General features: G+C 40.1%; 1 protein-coding gene across 7 annotated transcripts in view; it reads right to left on the bottom strand.

Moving 5' to 3' along the window:
* Positions 1–26,516, bottom strand: part of REXO5 (RNA exonuclease 5) — a 69,829-nt gene that overhangs the window by 22,010 nt on the left and 21,303 nt on the right. For all 7 annotated transcript variants that reach the window (XM_061401332.1, XM_061401331.1, XM_061401330.1 and 4 more), the window contains 7 exons: positions 22,630–22,718; positions 21,285–21,400; positions 17,146–17,284; positions 16,909–17,003; positions 8,466–8,568; positions 6,299–6,390; positions 5,428–5,548 (listed from right to left, as the gene is read on the bottom strand). In XM_061401332.1, coding sequence (XP_061257316.1) covers positions 5,428–5,548; positions 6,299–6,390; positions 8,466–8,568; positions 16,909–17,003; positions 17,146–17,284; positions 21,285–21,400; positions 22,630–22,718 — 755 coding nt within the window. The remainder of the gene's footprint in view (positions 1–5,427; positions 5,549–6,298; positions 6,391–8,465; positions 8,569–16,908; positions 17,004–17,145; positions 17,285–21,284; positions 21,401–22,629; positions 22,719–26,516) is intronic.

Genomic DNA, 26,516 nt, shown 5'->3' with positions numbered 1-26,516 from the left:
ATCCTCAAAGTAGATTTGAGAGGTCCTGAAAACTCACTCTGAGCTGATCAGTGAACGCTTTCCTTTCCACAATGCCAGGCCCTAACAATGGGAGAGGTAGCTGACCTAAAGAAATACAGAATGAACTAAAAAGAGAACAAAGATAAACAACTAATGAAATCAGGAACAAAATGAGAATTTCATTAAAGAGACAGCAACTATATAAAAAAGAACTAAATAAACTCTGGAGCTGAAAAATACATTAAGTGAATTGAAAAATTCACTAAAGGGTTTCAACATCAGACTTGATTAGGCAAACTTGAAAATATATCTTTGAAATTACTAAGTTAGAGCAAAAAGAATAAAGAAAAGCAAATAGCATCTAAGAGGCTTACAGGACATCATCTAGAGGACTAATACAGAAAAATATAGGCATCCCAGAAGAGAAAAAGGGATACAGAGCTTATCTGAAGAAATAATGGCTGAAAACCCCCCATATCTGAGCAAAGCAAAGAACATACAAATTCAATAAACTGAAAGGACTCCAAGCAGGATAAATCTAAAGAGACCAACACAAAGACATATTACAATCAAATTTGTTAAAAGACAAAATTAAAGAGAGAATCTTGAGCAGCAAGAGAAAAGCAATTCATCACATACAAGGATGCTTTCGTAAGATTATCAGTGGATTTCTTTACAGAAACCTTGCAAATCAGAAGAGAGTGAAAAATTCAAAGAGCTAAAAAACAAACAAACCCCATCAACCAAGAAAACTGTATCCAGCAAAACTATGCTTAAAAAATGAAGGTTAAAAAAAAAAAAAAAACTTGAGGAAGTTTATCATCACTATGCTTACTCTTATGAGAAATGCTACAGGGGGAGTCCTTTAAAATGAAAGGATACTAGACAACAACATGAAAGTATTCCAATTAAGGTAAATACATGAAGACACATAAACATAATACACTTATATTGATGTAATTTTGGTGCATAAATTCACTTTTAATTATCCAGAACTTAAATTGACAAAAACATGGAAAAAATAACTACATGCCTATGTTAATTGTTTTTCTAATATGGAACAACGGACTGGTTCCAAATTGGGAAAGGAGTACATCAAGGCTGTATACTGTCCCCCTGTTTATTTACTTACATACAGAGTACATCATGCAAAATGCCAGGGTAGCTGAAGCTCAAGCTGGAATCAAGATTGCCAGGAGAAATATCAATAACCTAAGATAGCAGATGGCATGACCCTTATGGCAGGAAGCGAAGAGGAACCAAAGAGCTTTTTGATGGGGATAAATGGGGAACAATGCAAACAGTGACAGACTTTATTTTCTTGGACTCCAAAAACACTGCAGATGGTGACTGCAGCCATGAAATTAAAAGACGCTTGCTCCTTGGAAGAAAAGCTATGACAAACCTAGACAGCACATTAAAAAGCAGAGACACTACTTTGCCAAAAAGGTCTGTCTAATCAAAGCTATGATTTTTCCAGTAGTCATGTACGGATATGAGAGTTGGACCATAAAAAAGCTGAGCGCCAAAGAATTGATGCTTTTGAACTGTGGTGTTGGAGAAGACTCTTGAGTCCCTTGGACTGCAAGATCCAACCAGTCCATCCTAAAGGAAATCAGTCCTAAATATTCATTGGAAGGACTGATGCTGGAGCTGAAGCTCCAGTACTTTGGCCACCTAATGAGAAAAGCTGACTCACTGGAGAAGACCTGGATGCTGGGAAAGGATGAAGGCAGGAGAAGGGGACGACAGAGGATGAGATAGTTGGATGGCATCACCAACTCAATGGATATGAGTTTGAGCAAGCTCCCAGAGATGGTGATGGACAGGGATGCCTGGCGTGGTACAGTGCATGTGGTTGCAAGGAGTCAGACGTGACTGAGCCACTGAACAACAACAACTAGGTTTGATACAGCTTTCCTGACAAGAAGCAATTGCCTTCTAATTTCATGGCTGCAGTCACCATCCCCAGTGATTTTAGAGCCTAAGAAGAGGAAATCTGTCACTACTTCCACCTTTTCCTCTTCTATTTGCCATGAAATGATGGGAACACATGCCATGATCTTAAGTTTTTTAATACTGAGTTTAAGCCAGCTTCTTCACTCTTCTCTTCACCCTCATCGAGAGGCTCTTTAGTTCCTCTTCACTTTCTCCCATTCGAGTTTTATCATCCACATATCTGAGGTCGTTAATATGTATATAATATATAAAAATGCAATTTATGGTATCAGTAACATAAAGTTGAGTGGTGTGGAGCTTATAGGAGTAGAATTTTTGTATGCAATTAAGTTGTTATCAGTTTAAAACAATGTTTTAACTTTAAGATAACTGCAATGAGACTACAAAGAAAATATCTCCAGAACATACTCAAAAGGAAATGAGAAGGGTATCAAAGTCTGTTTCTACACACCCACATACACATACAATCAATGAAACTCAAAGGAAGACAGTAGAAAAGAGAGGAGGGACAAAAAGCTGTAAAAGATACAGAAAACAATAAAATGGAAATAATCCTTCCAATCCAATGATTATTTTAGACAGCAAAATGTTATTAGCAAACTGAATTCAACAACACACTGAAAGTTTTACACACCATGATCCAGTGAAATTTATTCCTGGGATGCAAGGATGTTTCAGTGTATGAAAATAATTCTATGTAATATACCACATTAACAGAATGAAAGACAAAACCATATGATCATTCAACTGCAGAATAAGCATTTGACAAGATTCAACACTAGTTCATAAAAACAATAAAAAACTAAAAATAGGAGGAAACTTCCCAAACATAATAAAGGCCATATATGAAAAGCCCACAGATAACATCATACATACATACAGATACATCATACATAGTCAAGGCTATGGTTTTTCCAGTGGTCATGTATGGATATGAGAGTTGGACTATAAAGCTGAGCGCCAAAGAATTGATGCTTTTGAACTGAGGTGTTGGAGAAGACTCTTGAGAGTCCCTTGGAATGCAAGGAGATCCAACCAGTCCATCCTAAAGGAAATCAGTCCTGAATATTCATTGGAAGGACTGATGCTGAAGCTGAAACTCCAATACTTTGACCACCTGTTGTGAAGAACTGACTCATTTGAAAAGACCCTGATGCTGGGAGAGATTGAAGGCGGGAGGAGAAGGGGACAACAGAGGATGAGATGGTGGGATGGCATCACCGACTCAATGGACATAAGTTTGAGTAAACTCCGGGAGTTGGTGATGGACAGGGAGGCCTGGCGTGCTGTGGTCCATGGGGTCGCAAAGAGTCAGACATGACTGAACGACTGAACTGAACTGAACTGAACATCATACTCAAAGGTAAAAGACTAAAAACTATTTCTCTAAGATCAGGAACAAGGATGCCCGCTCCTGCCACCTACATTCAACACAGTATTGAGAGTCCTAATCAGAGTAATAAAATATCCTCTGAGGAGGATACCTAATATTTAAGTTTCATATTAAAAAAAAGTTCAAATTGTCCAAAAATGAAATGCCCATTTTGGCTTCACGGTAGTTATTTTGCATAAATGTATAGACATCAATAGGGTTTCCCAGAAGCTACAGTGGTAATGAATCTGACTGCCAGTGCAGGAGGCGCAAGAGATGTGAATTCAATCCCTGGGTTTGGAAGATCCCCTGGAGTAGGAAATTGGAACCCACGCCAGTATTCTTGTGTGGAAAATTCCACAGACAGAGGAGCCTGGTGGGCTAGAGTCCAATGGGTCACAAAGAGTCAGACACAACTGGGCATACTGAAATAAAATAGGAATCCACAGGTCCATGTGAAATTAATGAATGAATGAACAAATTAATAAGGTAATGGGAGGACTCTTACTCATAGAATGCTGAGTAACAACTAGTAACTATGGAGGAAGTATATAGAGTTGGAAAGTCATCCTTGTACAATAGTCACAGTAAAATTGGTTCAGCTAAGAATCATCAGTTCAGTTGAGTTCAGTTGCTCAGTCATGTCTGATTCTTTGCAACCCCATGAATCGCAGCACGCCAGGCCTCCCTGTCCATCACCAACTCCCGGAGTTCACTCAGACTCATGTCCATTGAGTCGGTGATGCCATCCAGCCATCTCATCCTCTGTCGTCCCCTTCTCCTCCTGCCCCCAATTCCTCCCAGCATCAGTCTTTTCCAATGAGTCAACTCTTCACATGAGGTGGCCAAAGTATTGGAGTTTCAGCTTCAGCATCAGTCCTTCCAATGAACACCCAGGACTGATCTCCTTTAGAATGGACTGGTTGGATCTCCTTGCAGTCCAAGGGACTCTCAAGAGTCTTCTCCAACACCACAGTTCAAAAGCATCAATTCTTCGGCACTCAGCTTTCTTCACAGTCCAACTCTCACATCCATACATGACCACAGGAAAAACCATAGCCTTGACTAGACAGACCTTTGCTGGCAAAGTAATGTCTCTGCTTTTGAATATGCTATCTAGGTTGGTCATAACTTTCCTTCCAAGGAGTAAGTGTCTTTTAATTCCATGGCTGCAGTCACCATCTACAGTGATTTTGGAGCCCCCAAAAATAAAGTCTGACACTGTTTGCACTGTTTCCCCATCTATTTCCATGAAGTGATGGGACCAGATGCCATGATCTTCGTTTTCTGATTGTCGAGCTTTAAGCCAACTTTTTCACTCTCCCCTTTCACTTTCATCAAGAGGCTTTTTAGTTCCTCTTCACTTTCTGCCATAAGGGTGGTATCATCTGCATATCTGAGGTTATTGATATTTCTCCTGGCAATCTTGATTCCAGCTTGTGCTTCTTCCAGCCCAGCGTTTCTCATGATGTACTCTGCATATAAGTTAAATAAGCAGGGTGACAATGTACAGCCTTGATGTACTCCTTTTTCTATTTGGAACCATTCTGATAAGAGCAGGAGGGGATTTTGATGAAAAGCAGGGTATTTGCTTTTCTTAAAGTATATCCTCACATAGTACTTATTTGAAATAAGGGGAAAAAGCAGTAACTCTCTAACAGAGAAAGCAGACAATATCTCGTTAAGATCATCAAAATAAAAACAAGAAAGGGACAGATGGACCAATATGCCTCTTGATGTGGTGCCCTGAAAAGGACATATTACTTATGTATGATCTGGCTAAACATACAGTCTGCATAACCTGAATCTAATTATAAGGAAACCCAAAATGAAATTACCAGTGTCATGAGAGACAGAAATTCAATAGCCAAAGCCACAGGCCTGCTAGAATCTGGAAAAAGACACTGGCAGCTGACAGTTCTGCTCCTACTGGGTAACTAAGACTAAAAGTGCTCCATACAAAATTTGAGACAGAAGACTGGTTCATGGTACACAAGGTTGCTAATGAATAACAGCTTGATACTGGCATAGGTTACGAAGGGTTATGTTACCCTCTACTCTGAATACAACCTTCAAAGACACAGTGGGTCACTTACCTCTTTATTTGAAAGGCACTTAATAGTTTGACAGTTTTTGGAAGAAGAAAGTGCACTAGCATCTGCCTCCTGGGTCAAGAAAAGGAGCTTCTGGCCCACTGAATCCAGGCATTCTAAAACACTGTAAAGAAGGAGAGGTTAAGGAATAACCCAAGGTTAAGAGGTTAGGAATAACCCAAGAGTTACTTCTTTATACTTGTACTGTCTAACATGGTACCAATTAGCAACATCTGGTTATTTTAATTAAAATTAAATAAAATGAAAATTCAGTTTCTTAATTGCAGTAGTCACATGTACTAAAAGGTTCACACGTGTGGATAGCACAGTTACAGAACATTTCCACCACTATAGAAATCATATTTGTCATTGCTGCTCTTGATTCAGGGAGAGGAAGGATAAACAAAAACATATTCAAAGCTCTTTATCAAAGTTTAGGCTAGATTGTAAGGATCTGATATATTTATTATGCTGCAAAGACAAATCCCTTCTGAATCTGTTTTTTGTTTGTATTTTCCCCAATCTGGGCAAGACATCAAGACTATAGCTGACTCCTTTAATCAAAATACTCACTAGTCTATATCTCCTCTCATGCTACTTAGTTCAATGTTATTTCAATGTCTCACTTTTTTGGTAAAATGAGTTATTTTAAGACAAGTCAATATATTCAGAAAATTAGAAAAGCATGCTATTCAGGGAAGTAGATGGTAGTTTTCCCTCCATAGTTTCTGTAATGGAAGAATGTTACTCATATTATTGATAAACATTTCTCAATAGACTCAAAAGGAGAAAAGAAATTGCTAGGTTTTGTTGTTAAATAAGCAATCAGATACTCCATTTATCTTTGTAACTATTTAGAAATGAAAAATATTACCTTGTGTTTAGCCGCTGAACTCCTTCTGCTGTATTTCTTGGCTCTTGGCTTTCCTGGTAACTAAATAGTGCCTCCAGATTTAGTTCTGCAATCTTAAAAGAAAATAAAGTGGTAAAAATCATTTAGTATCTTGTAAAGTATTTGATGGCAAATAGATGGGGAAACAGTGGAAACAGTGTCAGACTACTTTTTTGGGCTCCAAAATCACTGCAGATGGTGAAATTAAAAGACGCTTACTCCTTGGAAGGAAAATTATGACCAACCTAGACAGCATATTAAAAAGCAAAGACATTACTTTGCCAACAAAGGTCCATCTAGTCAAGGCTATGGTTTTTCCAGTAGTCATGTATGGATGTGAGAGTTGGACTATAAAGAAAGCTGAGAGCCAAAGAATTGATGCTTTTAAACTGTGGTGTTGGAGAAGACTCTTGAGAGTCCCTTGGAATGCAAGGAGATCCAACCAGTCCATCCTAAAGGAAATCAGTCCTGAATATTCATTGGAAGGACTGATGCTGAAGCTGAAACTCCAATACTTTGACCACCTGTTGTGAAGAAATGACTCATTTGAAAAGACCCTGATGCTGGGAAAGATTGAAGGTGGGAGGAGAAGGGGACAACAGAGGATGAGATGGTGGGATGGCATCACCGACTCAATGGACATATGTTTGAGTAAACTCCGGGAGTTGGTGATGGACAGGGAGGCCTGGCGTGCTGCGGTTCATGGGGTCGCAAAGAGTCAGACATGACTGAGTAACTGAACTGAACTGAAAGTATTTGAGGCTAAAAAACAAAACAAACAAAATGCTCAAACCTGAAAAACCTACTCAAGTGGTGTTCTTTGCTTCTGTAGACAGTGAACTTTGCTGATGCCACAGTCCTAGACTGGGTTCAATACTTACCAGATCGTGTCTGGCTGCTTAGCCAGGAATGGCAATCTGTTACCAGCTGCTGATGTAACATGAATATGGGAAAGGACCAAGCGGGGCTAAGTGAAAAGCAGTGACAATTCATTCATTCCCAAGTCACTTAAAACTTACTTCTCTGTAAACATGCAATCTTTTTAAACTATAAAAGAATAGTTTTCATGGCAATATGAAGAAAAAAAGACTTTATTATATTAATACAAAATTATTAAAAGTATTCTAGTTTATTCTCTTTGCATAAAGTGAGAGCCCTTTGGGAGTTTTCGTGTATAGAGATACAAGTTTTCTTACTTAGAATCATTTTAGATTTGCAGAAAAATTATAAAGAGAATATAGAGTTCCGAAGCATATTCAACTGCCATTTTCGACTATTATTAATATCTTAGATTAGTATTATATATTTGGCACAATTATTGATGTTAGTTTTTTCTTTTTAAATTTTTTATTTGAGTATAGTTGATTTACAATGTTGTGTTAGTTTCTATTTATACCAAAGTGAATCAGTTACACATATCCATTCTTTTTTTTTTTTCAACATATCCATTCTTTTATAGATTCTTTTCCAGTGTGTTATTAACTAAAGCCTATGCTTAATTCAGATTTCCTTAGATTTTACTCAAGTGATATGCAGTTCTTCCTAGAAGTCAAGTGGCAACTGCTGTTGAAACAGTGCTACCCCAAGAGAGCAAAAATCTATGTAGATATTTATAATTATCACAATTATTAACATCAGTTACAGTGACTTAAAAGTAGCATGCAGGATCTTTAGTTCCCTAAACAGGGATAAAACCCATGCCCCCTGCAATGGAAGCACAGAGTCTTAACCACTGGAATTCTATCAACTATAATGATTAATACCACTTTATGGTGCTTAATATATTCATGGCACTGTGCTAAGAGCATTGTACTATATAATATCTCATTTACCCTCACCAATATCCCAGAGAAGTGTGTTCCCATTTTACAGATCTAGAAACTAAAAACTAGAAACTAAAGTTCTTCAGAGAAATTGCCTTAGATATCACATATCATTTCACCTATAATATATATCATTTCACCTACTGAAAAACAGGTTAAGTCTAACTTCAGAGACATTTAACCACTATATTATGCTAGTGATACACATCTTAATTTCAAATATATGTTCACCTTGAATTACACTCCCATTTTTGTAAAGAAATAGGATATGGTGGTTTGTGACACTGTTCTAGTCTCATAAGTTTAAGGAAAGCAAAGATACTAACCTTCTTTGGGCCATACTTGAGGAAATATCGAGCCAATTCAAGGGTTGTTCTAGCATCTTCTGTAGCATCATGACCAAGCCTATCTGGACACTGTATATCCTTCCTGGAAAGTCAAGGTAAAATTGAGATAACTGGGAGCATTCTTTTTTTTTTTTTTAATTTTGTGGCTGTGAGGTGCGGCATGTGGAATTCCTCGACCAGGGATTGAACCCACACCCCCTACATTGGAAGCATGGAGTTTTAACCACTGGAAGGCCAGGAAAGTTCTGAGAGCATTTTTAATGACAGATTCATTCAACTACCCCAAAGTTCTAGCTACATGTAAAATTTTAGCATCCCAGTAATTAGATTTGAATCACAACAATCAAGATTCGTTTATTCCTTAGTGCCAAGATCTGAAAGGTTCTGAGAATACAGAATGATCAGGAATGGCTTTGTCTACAGTAAGCACATCATCAATGGCTATTTAATAAAAAGTCTCTGGTTCACTCCCTAGTCAATCGCTTGTCTTATTTCTTAGATATAGCTGTGGTTTTAAACTTATCTTCCAGAAATTTTCTATTTGTATACAAGTGTCTAATATACAGCCTTCCCAGGTGGCGCTAGCGGTAAAGAACACTCCTAAAAATGCAGGTAGAGTTAAGAGACATAGGTTCAAACCCTGGGTTGGGAAAATCCCCTGGAAAAGGGCATGGCAACCCACTCCAGTATTCTTGCCAGGAGAATGCCATGGATAGAGGCCCCGGGTGGGCTACGGTCCACAGGGTCACAACTGTAACACAGTTGTGTCAGGGACACAACTGAAGCAACTTTGCATGCATGCACGCATGTCTGTTATATACTTAAAAGTTCTTTATTTAAATTTTTTGACTGCACTGTTGGCATATGGGTCTTAGTTCCCTGACCAAGGATGGTGCCTGTGCCCCCTCCATTGGAAGCACCGAAATGCCAGAGAAGTCTCATTATTTTAAAAAATTTGTAAAAATACATATCTTCCCTGGTGGCTCAGACAGTAAAGCGTCTGCCTACAATGTGGGAGACCTGGGTTCAACCCCGGGGTCAGGAAGATATCCTGGAGAAGGAAATGGCAACTCACTCCAGTATTCTTGCCTGGAAAATCCCATGGATGGAGGAACCTGGTTAGGCTACAGTCCATGGGGTCACAAAGAGTCAGACACGACTGAGCGACTTTACTCACTCATACAGCTACATCATATCAATATCTCAAAATCTTTGAATCTTCTTCTGAAACTCCATTTTATGGAGATTAATCTATAAATTGGAGAATAATACCCAGATTTTTTTCTCAGTAACATCTTCAGATCAGATCAGTCACTCAGTCGTGTCCGACTCTTTGCGACCCCAAGAATCGCAGCACACCAGGCCTCCCTGTCCATCACCAACTCCCGGAGTTCACTCATGTCCATTGAGTCAGTGATGCCGTCCAGCCATCTCATCCTCTGTCGTCCCCTTCTCCTCTTGCCCCCGATCCCTCCCAGCATCAGAGTCTTTTCCAATGAGTCAACTCTTCGCATGAGGTGGCCAAAGTATTGGAGTTTCAGCTTTAGCATCATTCCTTCCAAAGAAATCCCAGGGCTGATCTTTAGAATGGACTGGTTGGATCTCCTTGCAGTCCAAGGGACTCTCAAGAGTCTTATCCAACACCACAGTTCAAAAGCATCAATTCTTCGGCGCTCAGCCTTCTTCACAGTCCAACTCTCACATCCACACATGACCACAGGAAAAACATTAGCCTTGACTAGACGAACCTTTGTTGGCAAAGTAATGTCTCTGCTTTTGAATACGCTATCTAGGTTGGTCATAACTTTCTTTCCAAGGAGTAAGCGTCTTTTAATTTCATGGCTGCAGTCACTATCTGCAGTGATTTTGGAGCCCAGAAAAATAAAGTCTGACACTGTTTCCACTGTTTCCCATCTATTTCCCATGAAATGATGGGACTGGATGCCATGATCTTCGTTTTCTGAATGTTGAGCCTTAAGCCAACTTTTTCACTCTCCACTTTCACTTTCATCAGGCAGCTTTTGAGTTCCTCTTCACTTTCTGCCATAAGGGTGGTATCATCTGCATACTGAGGTTATTGATATTTCTCCCGGCAATCTTGATTCCAGCTTGTGTTTCTTCCAGTCCAGCGTTTCTCATGGTGTACTCTGCATATAAGTTAAATAAGCATGGTGACAATATACAGCCTTGACATACTCCTTTTCCTATCTGGAACCAGTCTGTTGTTCCATGTCCATTTCTAACTGTTGCTTCCTGACCTGCATACAAATTTCTCAAGAGGCAGATCAGGTGGTCTGGTATTCCCATCTCTTTCAGAATTTTCCACAGTTTATTGTGATCCACACAGTCAAAGGCTTTGGCATAGTCAATAAAGCTGAAATAGATGTTTTTCTGGAACTCTCTTGCTTTTTCCATGATCCAGTGGATGTTGGCAATTTGATCTCTGGTTCCTCTGCCTTTTCTAAAACCAGCTTGAACATCAGGAAGTTCACAGTTCACATACTGCTGAAGCCTGGCTTGGAGAATTTTGAGCATTACTTTACTAGCGTGTGAGATGAGTGCAATTGTGCGGTAGTTTGAGCATTCTTTGGCACTGCCTTTCTTTGGGTTTGGAATGAAAACTGACCTTTTCCAATCCTGTGGCCACTGCTGAGTTTTCCAAATTTGCTGGCATATTGAGTGCAGCACTTTCACAGCATCATCTTTCAGGATTTGAAATAGCTCAACTAAAATTCCATCACCTCCACTAGCTTTGTTCGTAGTGATGCTTTCTAAGGCCCACTTGACTTCACATTCCAGGATGTCTGGCTCTAGGTCAGTGATCACACCATCGTGATTATCTGGGTCGTGAAGATCTTTTTTGTAAGTTCTTCTGTGTATTCTTGCCATCTCTTCTTAATATCTTCTGCTTCTGTTAGGTCCATACCATTTCTGTCCTTTATCGAGCCCATCTTTGCATGAAATGTTCCTTTGGTATCTCTGATTTTCTTGAAGAGATCTCTAGTCTTTCCCATTCTGTTGTTTTCCTCTATTTCTTTGCATTGATCACTTAGGAAGGCTTTCTTATCTCTTCTTGCTATTCTTTGGATCTCTGCATTCAGATGTTTATATCTTTCCTTTTCTCCTTTGCTTTTCGCTTCTCTTATTTTCACAGCTATTTGTAAGGCCTCCCCAGACAGCCATTTTGCTTTTTTGCATTTCTTTTCCACGGGGATGGTCTTGATCCCTGTCTCCTGTACAATGTCACCAACCTCCTTCCATAGCTGGTCAGGCACTCTATCTATCAGATCCAGGCCCTTAAATCTATTTCTCACTTCCACTGTATAATCATAAGGGATTTAATTTAGGTTATACCTATATGGTCTAGTGGTTTTCCCTACTTTCTTCAATTTAAGTCTGAATTTGGCAATAAGGAATTCATGGTCTGAGCCACAGTCAGCTCCTGGTCTTGTTTTTGCTGACTGTATAGAGCTTCTCCATCTTTGGCTGCAAAGAATATAATCAATCTGATTTTGGTGTTGACCATCTGGTGATGTCCATGTATAGAGTCTTCTCTTGTGTTGTTGGAAGAGTGTGTTTGTTATGACCAGTGCATTTTCTTGGCAAAACTCTATTAGTCTTTGCCCTGCTTCATTCCGTATTCCAAGGCCAAATTTGCCTGTTACTCCAGGTGTTTCTTGACTTCCTACTTTTGCATTCCAGTCCCCTATAATGAAAAGGACATCTTTTTTTGGTGTTCTAAAAGGTCTTGTAGGTCTTCATAGAACTGTTCAACTTCAGCTTCTTCAGCATTACTGGTTGGGGCATAGACTTGGATTACTGTGACACTGAATGGTTTGCCTTGGAAATGAACAGAGATCATTCTGTCATTTTTGAGATTGCATCCAAGTAGTGCATTTCGAACTCTTTTGTTGACCATGATGGCTACTCCATTTCTTCTGAGGGATTTCTGCCCGCAGTAGTAGATATAATGGTCATCTGAGTTAAATTCACCCATTCCAGTCCATTTCAGTTCGCTGATTCCTAGAATGTCGACTTTCACTCTTGCCATCTCTTGTTTGACCACTTCCAATTTGCCTTGATTCATGGACTTGACATTCCAGGTTCCTATGCAATATTGCTCTTTACAGCATCAGACCTTGCTTCTATGACCAGTCACATCCACAGCTGGGTATTCTTTTTGCTTTGGCTCCATCCCTTCATTCTTTCTGGAGTTATTTCTCCACTGTCTCTAGTAGCATATTGGGCACCTACTGACCTGGGTAGTTTCTCTTTCAGTATCCTATCATTTTGTCTTTTCATACTGTTCGGGTGCGCTAAAGCGCAGGCGGCTGTGACAGGTGCGCTAAAGCGCAGGCGGCTGAGACGGGCACGCCAAAGCGTGGCAGAGAGGAGTTACCCCATGTCCGAGGTCAGGGGCAGCAGCCGAGAGTGCCAGACTGCGATGGCGCAGGAACAGCCGAGAGGAGCTACCCCATGTCCGAGGTCAGGGGCGGAGACGAGACGAGTTACCCCACGTCCGAGGTCAGGGGTGGTGGCCAGGAGGAGATACCCCATGCCCTTAAGCCCGAGGCCAGGGGTGGCGGGCGGGAGGAGGAACCCCTGGCCGAGGCCAGGGGCAGTGGCCGGGAGGACCAACCCCACGCCGTGGCTGCACGGGCACAGGAGGGCCTAGAGGAGCTATCCCACACTGAAGGTCAAGAAGGGCGGCAGTGAGGAGATACCCCTCGTCCAAGGTAAGGAGCATTGGCTGCACTTTGCTGGAGTAGCCGTGAAGAGATACCCCATGCCCAAGTTAAGAGAAACCCAAGATGGTAGGTGTTGCAAGAGGGCCTCAGAGAGCAGACACACTGAAACCATACTCACAGAAAACTAGTCAATCTAATCACACTAGGACCACAGCCTTGTCTAACTCAAAGAAACTAAGCCATGCCCGTGGGGCGACCCAAGATGGGCAGGTCATGATGGAGAGATCTGACAGAATGTGGTCCACTGGAGAAGGGAATGGCAAACCACTTCAGTATTCTTGCCTTGAGAACCCCATGAACAGTAACATCTTAGACATCCCTTTATTGCACATTTCATAGCTGGAGCCACCATCTGCAGTGATTTTAGAGCACAAAAAAATAAAATCTGTCACTGTTTCCCCATCTATTTGCCATGAAGTGATGGGACCAGAAGCCAAGATCTTAGTTTTCTAAATGTTGAGCTTTAAGCCTACTTTTTCACTCTCCTCTTTCATCAAGAGGCTCTCTAGTTCTTCTTTGCTTTCTGCTATAAGTGTGGTGTCATCTGCACATCTGAGGTTATTGATATTTCTCCCAGCAATCTTGATTCCAGCTTGTGCTTCATCCAGTCCCACATTTCTCATGATGTACTCTGTATATAACTTAAATAAGCAGGATGACAATATACAGCCTTGATGTACTCCTTTCCCGATTTGGAATCAGTCTGTTGTTCTATGTCCAGTACTAACTGTTGCTTCTTGACCTGCATATATATTTCTCAGGAGGCAGGTCAGGTGGTCTGGGATTCCTATCTCGTGAAGAATTTTCCACAGTTTATTATGATCCACACAGTCAAAGGCTTTGGCATAGTCAATAAAGCAGAAATAGATGTTTTTCTGGAACTCATTTGCTTTTTTGATGATCCAACAGATGTTGGCAATTTGATCTCTGGTTCCTCTGCCTTTTCTAAATCCAGCTTGAACATCTGGAAGTTCATGGTTCATGTACTGTTGAAGCCTGGTTTGGAGGATTTTGAGCATTACTTTGCTACCATGTGAGATGAGTACAACTGTGTGGTAGATTAAGCATTCTTTTGCATTGCCTTTTTTTGGGATTGGAATGAAAACTAACCTTTTCCAGTCTTGTGGCTGCTGCTGAGTTTTCCAAATTTGTTGACATATTGACTGCAGTACTTTCACAGCATCATCTTTTAGGATTTGAAATAACTCAACTGGGATTCCATCACCTCCACTAGCTTTGTTCGTAGTGATGCTTCCTAAGGCCCACTTGACTTCGCATTTCAGGATGTCTGGCTCTAGGTGAGTGATCACATGATCGTGATTATCTGGGTTGTGAAGATCTTTATTGTATAGTTCTTCAGTGTATTCTTGCTACCTCTTCTTAATATCTTCTGCTTCTGAGAGATCCATACCATTTCTGTCCTTTATTGTGGGCATCTTTGCATGAAATCTTCCCTTGGTATCTCTAATTTTCTTGAAGACATTTCTAGTCTTTCCCATTCTATTGTTTTCCTTTATTTCTTTGCATTAATCCCTGAGGAAGACTTTCTTAGGTCTGCTTGCTATTCTTTGGAACTCTGCATTCTGATGCTGATATCTTTCCTTTTCTCCTTTGCCTTTTGCTTCTTTTCATAGCTATTTAAAAGGCCTCCTCAGACAACCATTCTGCCTTTTTCATTTCTTTTTCTTGGCGATGCTTTTGATCACTGCCTCCTCTACAATGTCACGAACCTCCATCCACAGTTCATCAGGCACTCTATCAGATCTAATCCCTTGAATCTATTTGTCACTTCCACTGTATAATCGTAAGGGATTTGATATAGGTCATACGTGAATGGTCTAGTGGTTTTCCCTACTTCCTTAAATTTAAGTCTGAATTTGGCAATAAGGAGTTCATGATCTGAGCCACAGTCAGCTTACAGTCTTGTTTTTGCTGACTGTATACAGCTTCTTCATCTTTGGCTGCAAAGAATATAATCAATCTGATTTCAGTATTGACCAATTGGTAATGTCCATGTATAGAGTCTTCTCTTGAGTTTTTGGAAGAGGGTGTTGCTATGATCAGTGCATTCTCTTGGCAAAACTCTATCAGCCTTTGCCATGCTTCATTCTGTATTCCAAGGCCAAATTTGCCTTTACTCCAGGCATCTCTTGACTTCCTACTTTTGCATTCCAGTCCCCTATAATGAAAAGGGCATCTTTTTGGGGTGTTAGTTCTAGAAGGTCTTATAGGTCTTCAACAGAACCATTCAACTTAAGGTTCTTCAGCATTACTGGTCAGGGCTAAACTTGGGTTTACTGTGATATTGAATGGTTTGCCTTGGAAATGAACTGAGATCATTCTGTCATTTTTGAAATTGCATCCAAGTACTGCATTTCAGACTCTTTTGTTGACTATAATGGCTACTCCATTTTTTCTCATGGATTCTTGCCCACAGTAGTAGATATAATGGTCATCTGAGTTAAATTCACCCATTCCAGTCCATTTTAGTTCACTGATTCCTAAAATGCCGATGTTCACTCTTGCCATCTCCTGTTTGACCACTTCCAATTTGTCTTCATTCATGGACCTAATGTTCCAGGTTTCTATGAGATATTGCTCTTGATAACATCAGACTTTACTTCCATCAACAGTCACAGTAAAAATCACTGCAGATGGTGACTGCAGCCATGAAATTAAAAGATATTTGCTTCTTGGAAGACAAGTTATGACCAATCTGGAGAGTGTATTAACAAGCAGAGACATTACTTTGCCAACAAAGGTCCATCTAGTCAAAGCTATGGTTTTTCTAGTATTCATGTATGGATGTGAGAGTTGGACTCTAAAGAAAGCTGAGCACTGAAGAATTGATGATTTTGAACTGTGGTATTGGAGAAGACTCTTAAGAGTCACTTGGACAGCAAGGAGTTCCAACCAGTCCATACTAAAGGAAATCAGTCCTGTATATTCATTGGAAGGAGTAATGCTGAAGCTGAAACTCCAATACTTTGGCCACATGCTGCAAAGAACTGACTCATTTGAAAAGACCCCGATGCTGGGAAAGATTGAAGGTGGGAGGAGAAGGGGATGACAGAGGATGAGATGGTTGGGTGCCATCACCGACTCAATGGACATGAGTTTGAGTAAACTCCGGGAACTAGTGATGGACAGGGAGGCCTGGTGTGCTGCAGTCCATGGGGTCACAAAGAGTCGGACACACTGAGCAACTGAACTGAACTATTAGCACATATCATCACATTCAATAACAAAGCATCAGTTATACAACTAACCATAATTTATTTAACTAGTCTTGTAGAATATCTAAAGATTTGAGGGCTATTTTAAACCGCACTATAATGAACATCATTATACATGTGTTTGTACGTACTAGGATACTATCAATATAGGAATGTTATGTTTCAAACTTTTGGGTAACTTTTCTGCCTTTTCTGTCCAGTTCTATCCATCAACCTTCAGCTACGAATGCAACTCCTTTTTGTATTCCCAAAGTTTTTTCATTTATGTGTCATACTTCTCTCTGAAGTTAGGATCTCAGAATTCCTAATAATGTTTACAAACTAAGAGAGAGGAAGAGCAGAGAGGCTGATCTTTTGCAATATGCTTTAAATAAGACACAATATGCTAACTTATATGCAGTCTATCAGGATAATATTATAATATTCAAAAAAACTTACCCCAAAATAGCTTTGGCTAAGAACTTGAGCTTAAATCTTCTGCCCTGCTCTCTGACATAAAGCAATGATGTATCAATAACATATGGATGTATCATCTGAGGAGGAAAGAGAATAGAATGAATAGCATCCTATGTTAAAGGAAAAAATAAGTGGACTGGGGAACAGAAGGCTTTAGATCTAAGATAGATATAACAGGCTCATATGCTAGAAAAACTAAGTCCTAAATCAGATACTCACTTTCAGTGCTCTGAGATCTAAATCTAAGGAGTGGCCCACTAAGACAGCATCAGGAGGAAGAAGGATCTTCAACCGTCTCTGTACATCTTTGAGTTTGGTTGTCACTGGGTTAAGAATCTTCTTTGTGATTCCAGAGAAACTTTAAACAACAACAACAACAAAAAAAAAACAGAGAAATAGACAAACCAGGATATTACTAAGTTTCCCTCCCTGGAAAGCTACTTCAAAAAGAATATTTTAAAAAATTGATAAAACATTAATAAATGCTCAGTGTAATAAGACTGAAAATAAACAAAGAAGAAATTAAAAACTGCCTATAATCCCACTACCCAGAGATCACTTTTTACACTTTAATACCCTTTCATATTTTTTGATACATATATATTCATGTATGTTTCATTTTTATAAAAATGCAATGGCTAATAAGCACATGAAAAAGTGCTCAACATGGCTCATTATTTGAGAAATGCACCTGTCAGAATGGCCATCGTCCAAAAATCTACAAACAATAAATCCTGGAGAGGGTATGGAGAAAAGGAACACTTTTGTATGGTTGGTAGGAATATAAATTGATACAGCCCCTATGGAAGACAGTATGGAGATACCTTAAAAAACTAGGGATAAAACTACCATAGGACTCAACAATCCCATTACTAGGCATATAACCCTAAGAAAACCATAATTGAAAAAGACACATATACCCCAAATGTTCATTGCAGCACTATTTATGATAGGACATGGAAGCAACTTAAGATGTTCATGGACAGATGAATGGATAAAGAAGGTGTGATACATATATAGAATGGAATATTATTCACCCATAAAAATGAATGCATTTGAGTCAGTTCTAATGAGGTGGATGAACATAGAGTCTATTATACAGAGTGAAGTAAGTCAGAAAAAGATAAACAAATATCATATATTAATTCATATGTATACAATCTAGAAATATGGTACTGTTGAACCTATTTGCAGGGCAGCAATGGAGACACAAATATAAAGAACAGACTTGTGGACATGGCGAAAAGGAGAGTGTGGGTTGAATAGAGAGTAGCATGGAAACATATATATTACCATATGTAAAATAGATTGCTGATGGGTATCTGCTGTATAATACAGGGAGTGCAAATCCAGTGTTCTGTGACTACCTAGTAGGATGGGATGAGGTAGAAGGTGGGAGAGAGATTCACAAGGAAGGGGACATATGTGTGCCTATGGCTGACTCATGTTGATGTATGGCAAAAACCAACACAATATTGTAGAGCAATTGTCCTCCAACTAAAAATAAATAAATAAAAAAATAAACAACAATTTTAAAATGTTATCATGGGACTACCCTGGTGGTTCAGAAGTTAAGATTCCCTGCTTTCACTGCAGTGGGCCAGATTTGATCCCTGATTGAGGAACTAAGATCCCACAAGCCACATGGGATATCATAATGCATATTACTGTATAATATAAACATAACACTTTCTATATGTCAGGAACAATTTTCATATCAATAAGTCTATTTCAGCACATCCTTTTAAATGGTTAGAGTACATATAACATTTTAACCAACCCCCCATTTTCATTTTAACCAACCCCCTACATTTATATTCCCATATTTTTTGCAATACTATGACAAACACGCTTATACATACAGCTTTGTTACATATGACTGTTCCCTAACAATATCGTGTAATTGTCTTGTTACTAATAGGGCAGTCTTTATCATTATCATGGCCTCTCTGTGCCTAAGTAAGCATGAACTGATAGATGTAACTACAATGGGCAACAACAGTAATATTTCCTGGCTTTTCTTTGCCTAATCACAGTACTATGTATATTCTGAAATTGCATGCTTATCTTTGGAATGATAAAAAAAAATTTTTAACTTCAAATTTCTGCTGTGGAAAAACTTAGTTTCATTTTAGTTTCTGGGGCCAAGGGAGATTAAGGTCTAAGATCATTTGACAACCAAAAGATGATTTATAGATTTTTCAGATGGGGTCTTATCACAGAGCAAAGATATTTGGCAGTTGCTACAACTGTCAGATTCCATGACAAGGAAGATAATATTCTGGTGATTTAAAGTCATAGGAAAATTAAAAAAAAAAAAAAATAAAGTCATAGGAAAATTAAAGTGCAAGAATGATAAGAGCATTATATACCAACATCGTACAATTTCAGTATTAAAATTTACAGTTGTGGTACCCCAGCCTTTTCTTTGATAGTAAGTAGATAATAATATGGAGAAGGCAATGGCACCCCACTCCAGTACCCTTGCCTGGAAAATCCCATGGATGGAGGAGCCTGGTAGGCTGAAGCCCATGGGGTCGCTAAGAGTCGGATAGGACTGAGCGACTTCACTTTCACTTTTCACTTTCATGCATTGGAGAAGGAAATGGCAACCCACTCCAGTGTTCTTGCCTGGAGAATCCCAGGGACAGGGGAGCCTGGTGGGCTGCCGTCTATGGGGTCGCACAGTCAGACACGACTGAAGCGACTTAGCAGCAGCAGCAGTAGATAATAATAGAGCCAGACATCCTGGAATGTGAAGTCAAGTGGGCCTTAGAAAGCATCACTACGAACAAAGCTAGTGGAGGTGATGGAATTCCAGTTGAGCTATTCCAAATTCTGAAAGATGATGCTGTGAAAGTGCTGCACTCAATATGCCAGCAAATTTGGAAAACTCAGCAGTGGCCACAGGACTGGAAAAGGTCAGTTTTCATTCCAATCCCAAAGAAAGGCAATGCCAAAGAATGCTCAAACTACCGCACAATTGCACTCATCTCACACGCTAGTAAAGTAATGCTCAAAATTCTCCAAGCCAGGCTTCAGCAGTATGTGAACTGTGAACTTCCTGATGTTCAAGCTGGTTTTAGAAAAGGCAGAGGAACCCGAGATCAAATTGCCAACATCCACTGGATCATGGAAAAAGGAAGAGAGTTCCAGAAAAACACCTATTTCTGCTTTATTGACTATGCCAAAGCCTTTGACTGCGTGGATCACAATAAACTGTGGAAAATTCTGAAAGAGATGGGAATACCAGACCACCTGATCTGCCTCTTGAGAAATTTGTATGCAGGTCAGGAAGCAACAGTTAGAACTGGACATGGAACAACAGACTGGTTCCAAATAGGAAAAGGAGTATGTCAAGGCTGTATATTGTCACCATGCTTATTTAACTTATATGCAGAGTACATCATGAGAAACGCTGGGCTGGAAGAAGCACAAGCTGGAATCAAGATTGCCAGGAGAAATTATCAATAACCTCAGATACGCAGATGACACCACCCTTATGGCAGAAAGTGAAGAGGAACTAAAAAGCCTCTTGATGAAAGTGAAAGGGGAGAGTGAAAAAGCTGGCTTAAAGCTCAACATTCAGAAAACGAAGATCATGGCATCTGGTCCCATCACTTCATGGGAAATAGATCGAGAAACAGTGCAAACAGTGTCAGACTTTATTTTTGGAGGCTCCAAAATCACTGTAGATGGTGACTGCAGCCATGAAATTCAAAGACGCTTACTCCTTGGAAGGAAAGTTATGACCAACCTAGATAGCATATTGAAAAGCAGAGGCATCACTTTGCCAACAAAGGTTTGTCTAGTCAAGGCTATGGTTTTTCCTGTGGTCATGTATGGATGTGAGAGTTGGACTGTGAAGAAGGCTGAGTGCTGAAGAATTGATGCTTTTGAACTGTGGTGTTGGATAAGACTCTTGAGAGTCCCTTGGACTTCAAGGAGATCCAACCAGTCCATTCTGAAGGAGATCAGCCCTGGGATTTCTTTGGAAGGAATGATGCTAAAGCTGAAACTCCAGTACTTTGGCCACCTCATGTGAAGAGTTGACTCATTGGAAAAGACTCTGATGCTGGGAGGGATTGGGGGCAGGAGGAGAAGGAGACAACACAGGATGAGATGGCTGGATGGCATCACTGACTCGATGGACGTGAGTCTGAGTGAACTCCGGGAGTAATGGACAGGGAGGCCTGGCGTGCTGCAATTCATGGGGTCGCAAAGAGTCAGACACGACTGAGCAACGGAACTGAATTGAGATAATAATTAACTAAACAGAAGCTACAGGGTATTCCTGGTAAGTCTCATTCCACTCTAGTCTGACATCTATTGAGAGCTGGAGGCAGGGTTAAAAATACCTGGTGAGGTAGTCCACAATCTTGTTGTCAGGTTTAACAAGTTCATCCATAACACAGCCGCCTCCTTCAGCAACCAGTGAGATACGTGTTAGTTCTCTTCCCTTGGATGTAAGGCACTGAAAGATTAGGATGTAGTTAGGCTGCTAAACTGTGGAAGCTCTTGCTTTCTCTCATTATTTAAGACTATATCAGCTGTCATGTATTCAAATCTACTGGGGTCCCTGAGACAACAGTACAGCTGTTTGCTGACTAGAAGATCCAATATGAATGAAATTAAAGCTAGGCAGGCTGCTGAACATTATTATAGTTAAAGATAACCAACACAGTACTATTTTTCTGGGAAGGATGTGCTTAAGAGGGACAGAAACAATAACATCAATTATAATTGTACCACTTACTGTGTACTACAACCCAGTATCATGCTAAGTATCACTACAAAGTAATTTTTATTAGCATGCACTATTATCTAATGCAATACTAGGTATTTTATATACCATCTCATAATAACCCCATGAAATAGCCTCTAACATTATCCTCACTTTGCAGAGGAAGAATTAGGGAATTAGTTTGTCCAAGGAGACAGGCAAGGCCAGAATACACACCCTGATATGACTCCAAATCCTTAGATCTTATCCACTGTTAAGAGTTGAGAAACTATTACTTGAGCACTAAGTGAGAGGGAATACACAGCATTTGAAAGGAGGTTTAGACAAAGTAAAACACAAAGGAAGCTGAAGCAAGGAAGTCCTTCTTCTAATCTTAAATGTGTAAAACCAAGTCAAACCAATGGTAATTGAGGCAAGTCTTCAAGACAACAATGACAAAAAACCTGTGCAAAAGACAGAAGCAGACTTCAACTGGTAGTCTAGTGATTAAGAATTCGCCTGCCAATGCAGGGGACATGGCTTTGGTCCCTGGTCTGGGAAGATTCCACATGCTGCTATGGAGTAACTAAGCCCAAGAACTCCAATTGCTGAAGCTCATGTGCCCTAAAGTATATGTTCTGCAACAAGATAAGCCACCACAAGAAGCCCTTGCACTCCTACAGAGTAGTCCCTGCTCGCTGCAACTAGAGAAAGCCTGCACACAGCAACAGAGTCTCAGTGCAGAAAAAAAAAAAAAAAAGAAGCAATCAACTTCGAGTAATAATCAAAAATTAGATTGACTAGTTAGAAAACTTGTGTGATATTTATTCCTTATCCTGAAGCAAAGATTCACTTTTCCTAAAACGTGATGAAATGGGTCCACTTTCAGTTATTTAAACCGAATGCTAGAACTGAACACAATCAAGACAACTAGACCCTAGTGTGCAACACTCCAGTTGAAAATCAAAAGTAGCACTTACCATTTCACAGTCAAGGCCAAAGAGAGGACTGTTGTCTGTTACAGAACCATTACATTTGGTAGGTACAAAGTTTTCACAGTCAAGAAAACCTAGGAGGAAAAGGAATAAAACATTTACCTTTAGAACTAGAAATGGTAAATATCACTCCTATATTTATTCAGGGAAAACTGAGATTCCACATTTGTTGGGCATTTCAGGTGTTAGACACCTGAAATATGAAGATTAAATGAGATAATTTCTGTCCTTAATTTTTTATCCATCTACTCATTTTTATATTTGGGGAGAATAATGTAGGCTGCTGTTATTGGGGATACTAGGACCTAGACTTCCTTGCAGTTACCAAGTAACAATTTTTTCCTCCTTATTAGTAATAACAAATTGTACCTAAATCCAAAGTCATGGGACCTTTTCCATGTATGCACTAACAGAGGATGAATAAAGTATGCAAATGACTGTATGTGGTATTTTTCTTTCCTAAACAAACAAGAAAAAGAAGGAATGAAATTCCACCATAGCAGAGATCTAAAAGGATTTCACTGAAGGTCTAAAGTTTAACTAACATTCACCATATACACTCTAGTACTCAACCTTACCCTTAAAATTTCTCTGAGATCTCTTTTTAGAAATGTGCCGCATTTTCTAGACTCCCAGCCTGAAAATTCCCTAGAGACTCAGATATAGGCTTAGGATACCCCTTCCTAAGTCAATAAATCAGGCACATTCATCTGAGAAGCCCAAAAGTGTCTGAATCATTGAAGATTCCTACCTTCAGATAGAGGCTGAAACAGTTAAAGGTAACACTTAGATTTTATCTGACAAGAAACTAAGGGGAGTATGAAAAGCTTTGACCAGTTTCTATGTCATAGTACCTTGAAATTTCCAACTGATTACAATTAAAAGAATCAAAAAAGTCTAACCCGAAAGGAATATTCTCAAATCTTGGAGACATGGTACTTGCTGACCTCCTTATCTGTAGTGTTAGTATCAATAATACCACAAAATAACTTTTTTAAAGCACTATGTGCCCCATGCTAAGCTTTTTCGGTACATTAACTCAATCTTCATGGCAATCCTATGATATATGAACTGTTAACTCCATCTTACAAATAGCTTTTTTACTTTAAGTAAATCTATTTTAAAAGGAAATGTATGTATCCAGAATACAAAAAGATCTCCAGTAATAAAAAAAGACCAATTAAAAAATGGACAAAGGATCTGAAAAGATATACAAATGGCCAATAAGCATACAATGAGATGCTCAGTATCATCAGCTATCAGAGAAATACGAACCAAAATCACAACGAGATACTAATTCACATTAGGATGGGTATAATCAAAAAGAGCATAACAAGTGTTGGTAAGGATGTGCAGAAATTGGAAACCTTATACATTGCTGGAGGGAATGTAAAATGGTGCAGCTGCCTTGTAAAACAGTTTGGGGGGAAGCGGTCCAAAGATAGAGGAGAAATAGGATGGGGAGACCACTTTCTCCCCGACTAATTAATCAAAAGATCATTTGAATGTTGAGCAACTTCTACAAAACAACTTCTGAACACTGTGAAGGACACCAGGCACCCACAAAGGCAGTCCAATCTCTTTGAAAGCAGGTAGGACAAAATATAAGACAGAAACAGAGACAGAAGATTTAGGGATGGAGACCCATCCTAGGGAGGGAGTCACGAAGGAGGAGAAGTTTCCAAACAGTAGGAAACCCTCTCACAGGCATGTCTGTGGGGAGTTTTGGAATCTTAGAGGGCAACACAACCAGGAGAAAAAAAAAACAAAACCCACAGAATATGTGCCTAACTGCAACTACAAGTGGAGATGGAGAAGTGGCATAGAGGCTCATGCCGAGGACCGGGCCTGAATTCCCTGAAGACAATCTGAGGGAGCTAATGTGAGACAGCAACCCAAACCATGGGCTCCACAGAGACAAAAAAAAAAAAAGAACTTTCCCTCAAAAGGCTCTAACACCACATGGTGACCCCTGGTGTGCTCACATAACAAAGGATTGAGCGAATACCAAAGGACAGCAAGCTAGCTGCTGGCTGCTGTATAGGGCTCTCTCTCCCTGAAGGCAGAGAGATAGGCATGTGATAGCCAGAGCTGGAAGGCAAGGGGCTGCTGCAATCTTGGCCCCAGAGACATCTTCCAACAAACTGAGCAGGCTCCCAGTTGCTAACCATGTCTTCCTGGGATCCTGGACGGTTGACATCTGCCAGGAGTAGCACAGCCTGAGATCAGCTCCCCAGAGGAGACACATGGCATATCTGGGACTGTCTCTCACTGCACACCTGGGAAACCAAGCAGCCAGGACCTGGGAGGTGAATAAGACACACAGCCCACCTGGGACAGTGTAGTAGCCAAGCACCAGGTCTCGCATAAGCTGCTTGGACCTTGGAAGGGCACAAAACGCACAGCCCATCTGGGTCTGTCCCCCCATGGAGAACCCAAGAACCTGAGCAGTTTAGACCTGGGAACTGCATGGAATGCAGGGCCCACTTGGGACAGCGCCCTTGCAGAGCACCCTGGAGCCTGAGAAGTATAGACCCGGGAAGTACATGCCACCTTGGACTGTGGCAAACCCAGTGTGGTCCATCCACCATGAGCACTCCCCACACATGCCGGCAGTATTTGTTTGCAATGTCCCTTCCTCCCCACAACACAACTGAACAAGTGAGCCACTTATTTATAAGTGGCCACCTTTGACCACTGTGTCAGGGCAGAGATTATACACTGAAGAGATCTGCAAACAGAGGAAGCCAAAATAAAGAAGGAGGATCCACTCTGGAAGTGACAGGTGCATCAGACTAAAACTCAGCAGTTAATACTGGGACTGTGCACATTTGAGGGGCACCTGTAGAACTTGAGAACAAGTACAAGCTGGAACAAGGGACTATTTGAAACTGAACTGACCCCACACTGCTCACAACAGCTCCACAGAAATTCCTAGATATATTTTTACTATTATCAATTCTTAATTTAAAAAAAAATTTAGTTCTTTATTACTCCTTTAACTTTCATTTTTATAGCCTACTATTACCTTTCTTAAAAAAAACCTAGTTTAAAAAAAAATTCCATATTATATAATTTTTTTTAATTTTTGTGATTGATTTTGTTTTGTATTTTTTATATTGTACTTATGAGAGTCTAACCTCTATTCTAGGTTTTTAATCTTTGCTTCTTGATATTTGTTAGCAATTCTGTACCTTTAAGAATCTAGTCTTCAGTATCCATTTTCACTTAGGGGTTTGATTACTGGCTTGCTTGGTCTTTCCCCTTTGACTCTCCCTTTTCTCCTCAAGGTCAACTCTATCTCCTTCCTCCATCTTCTCTTCTCTACATAACTCTGTGAATCTCCCTGGTGTCCCTGGCTATGGAGAATTGTTTCACCATTAACCTAAGGGTTTTATCTTCTGTGCTGTACAGAAGGAGAAGTCTTGAGGCTACAGTAAGAGAAGGACTGAAAGCCAGAGGCAGGAAGCTTAACTCCAAAACTTTAGAACATCAGAGAACTCTTGACTCCAGGAAACATTAATAGACAAGAGCTCACCCAAAAGTCTCCACAACTACACTGAAACCAAGTTCCAACCAAGAGCCAATAAGTTCTAGTCCAAGACACACCACACTAATTCTCCAGAAAAACAGGAACACAACCCTGAACATTAAAAGACGAGCTGCCCAAAGCCATGCCAAACCCATAGACAGTACAAAACTCACTACTGGACACTTCATTGCACTCCAGAGAGAAGAGATCCAGCTCCACCCACCAGAACCCAGATGCAAGTTCCCCAAACCAAAAAAACTTGACAAGCCACTGTTCCAACCCCATCCACAGGGAGCAGACTTCGCAATTAAGAGGAACCACAAACTTCCAGCCTGCAGAA

Source organism: Bos javanicus, chromosome 25 (genome assembly GCF_032452875.1).
Source record: "Bos javanicus breed banteng chromosome 25, ARS-OSU_banteng_1.0, whole genome shotgun sequence".
NCBI classification, from domain to species: domain Eukaryota; kingdom Metazoa; phylum Chordata; class Mammalia; order Artiodactyla; family Bovidae; genus Bos; species Bos javanicus.
This window is presented reverse-complemented; position numbering and strand designations above follow the sequence as displayed.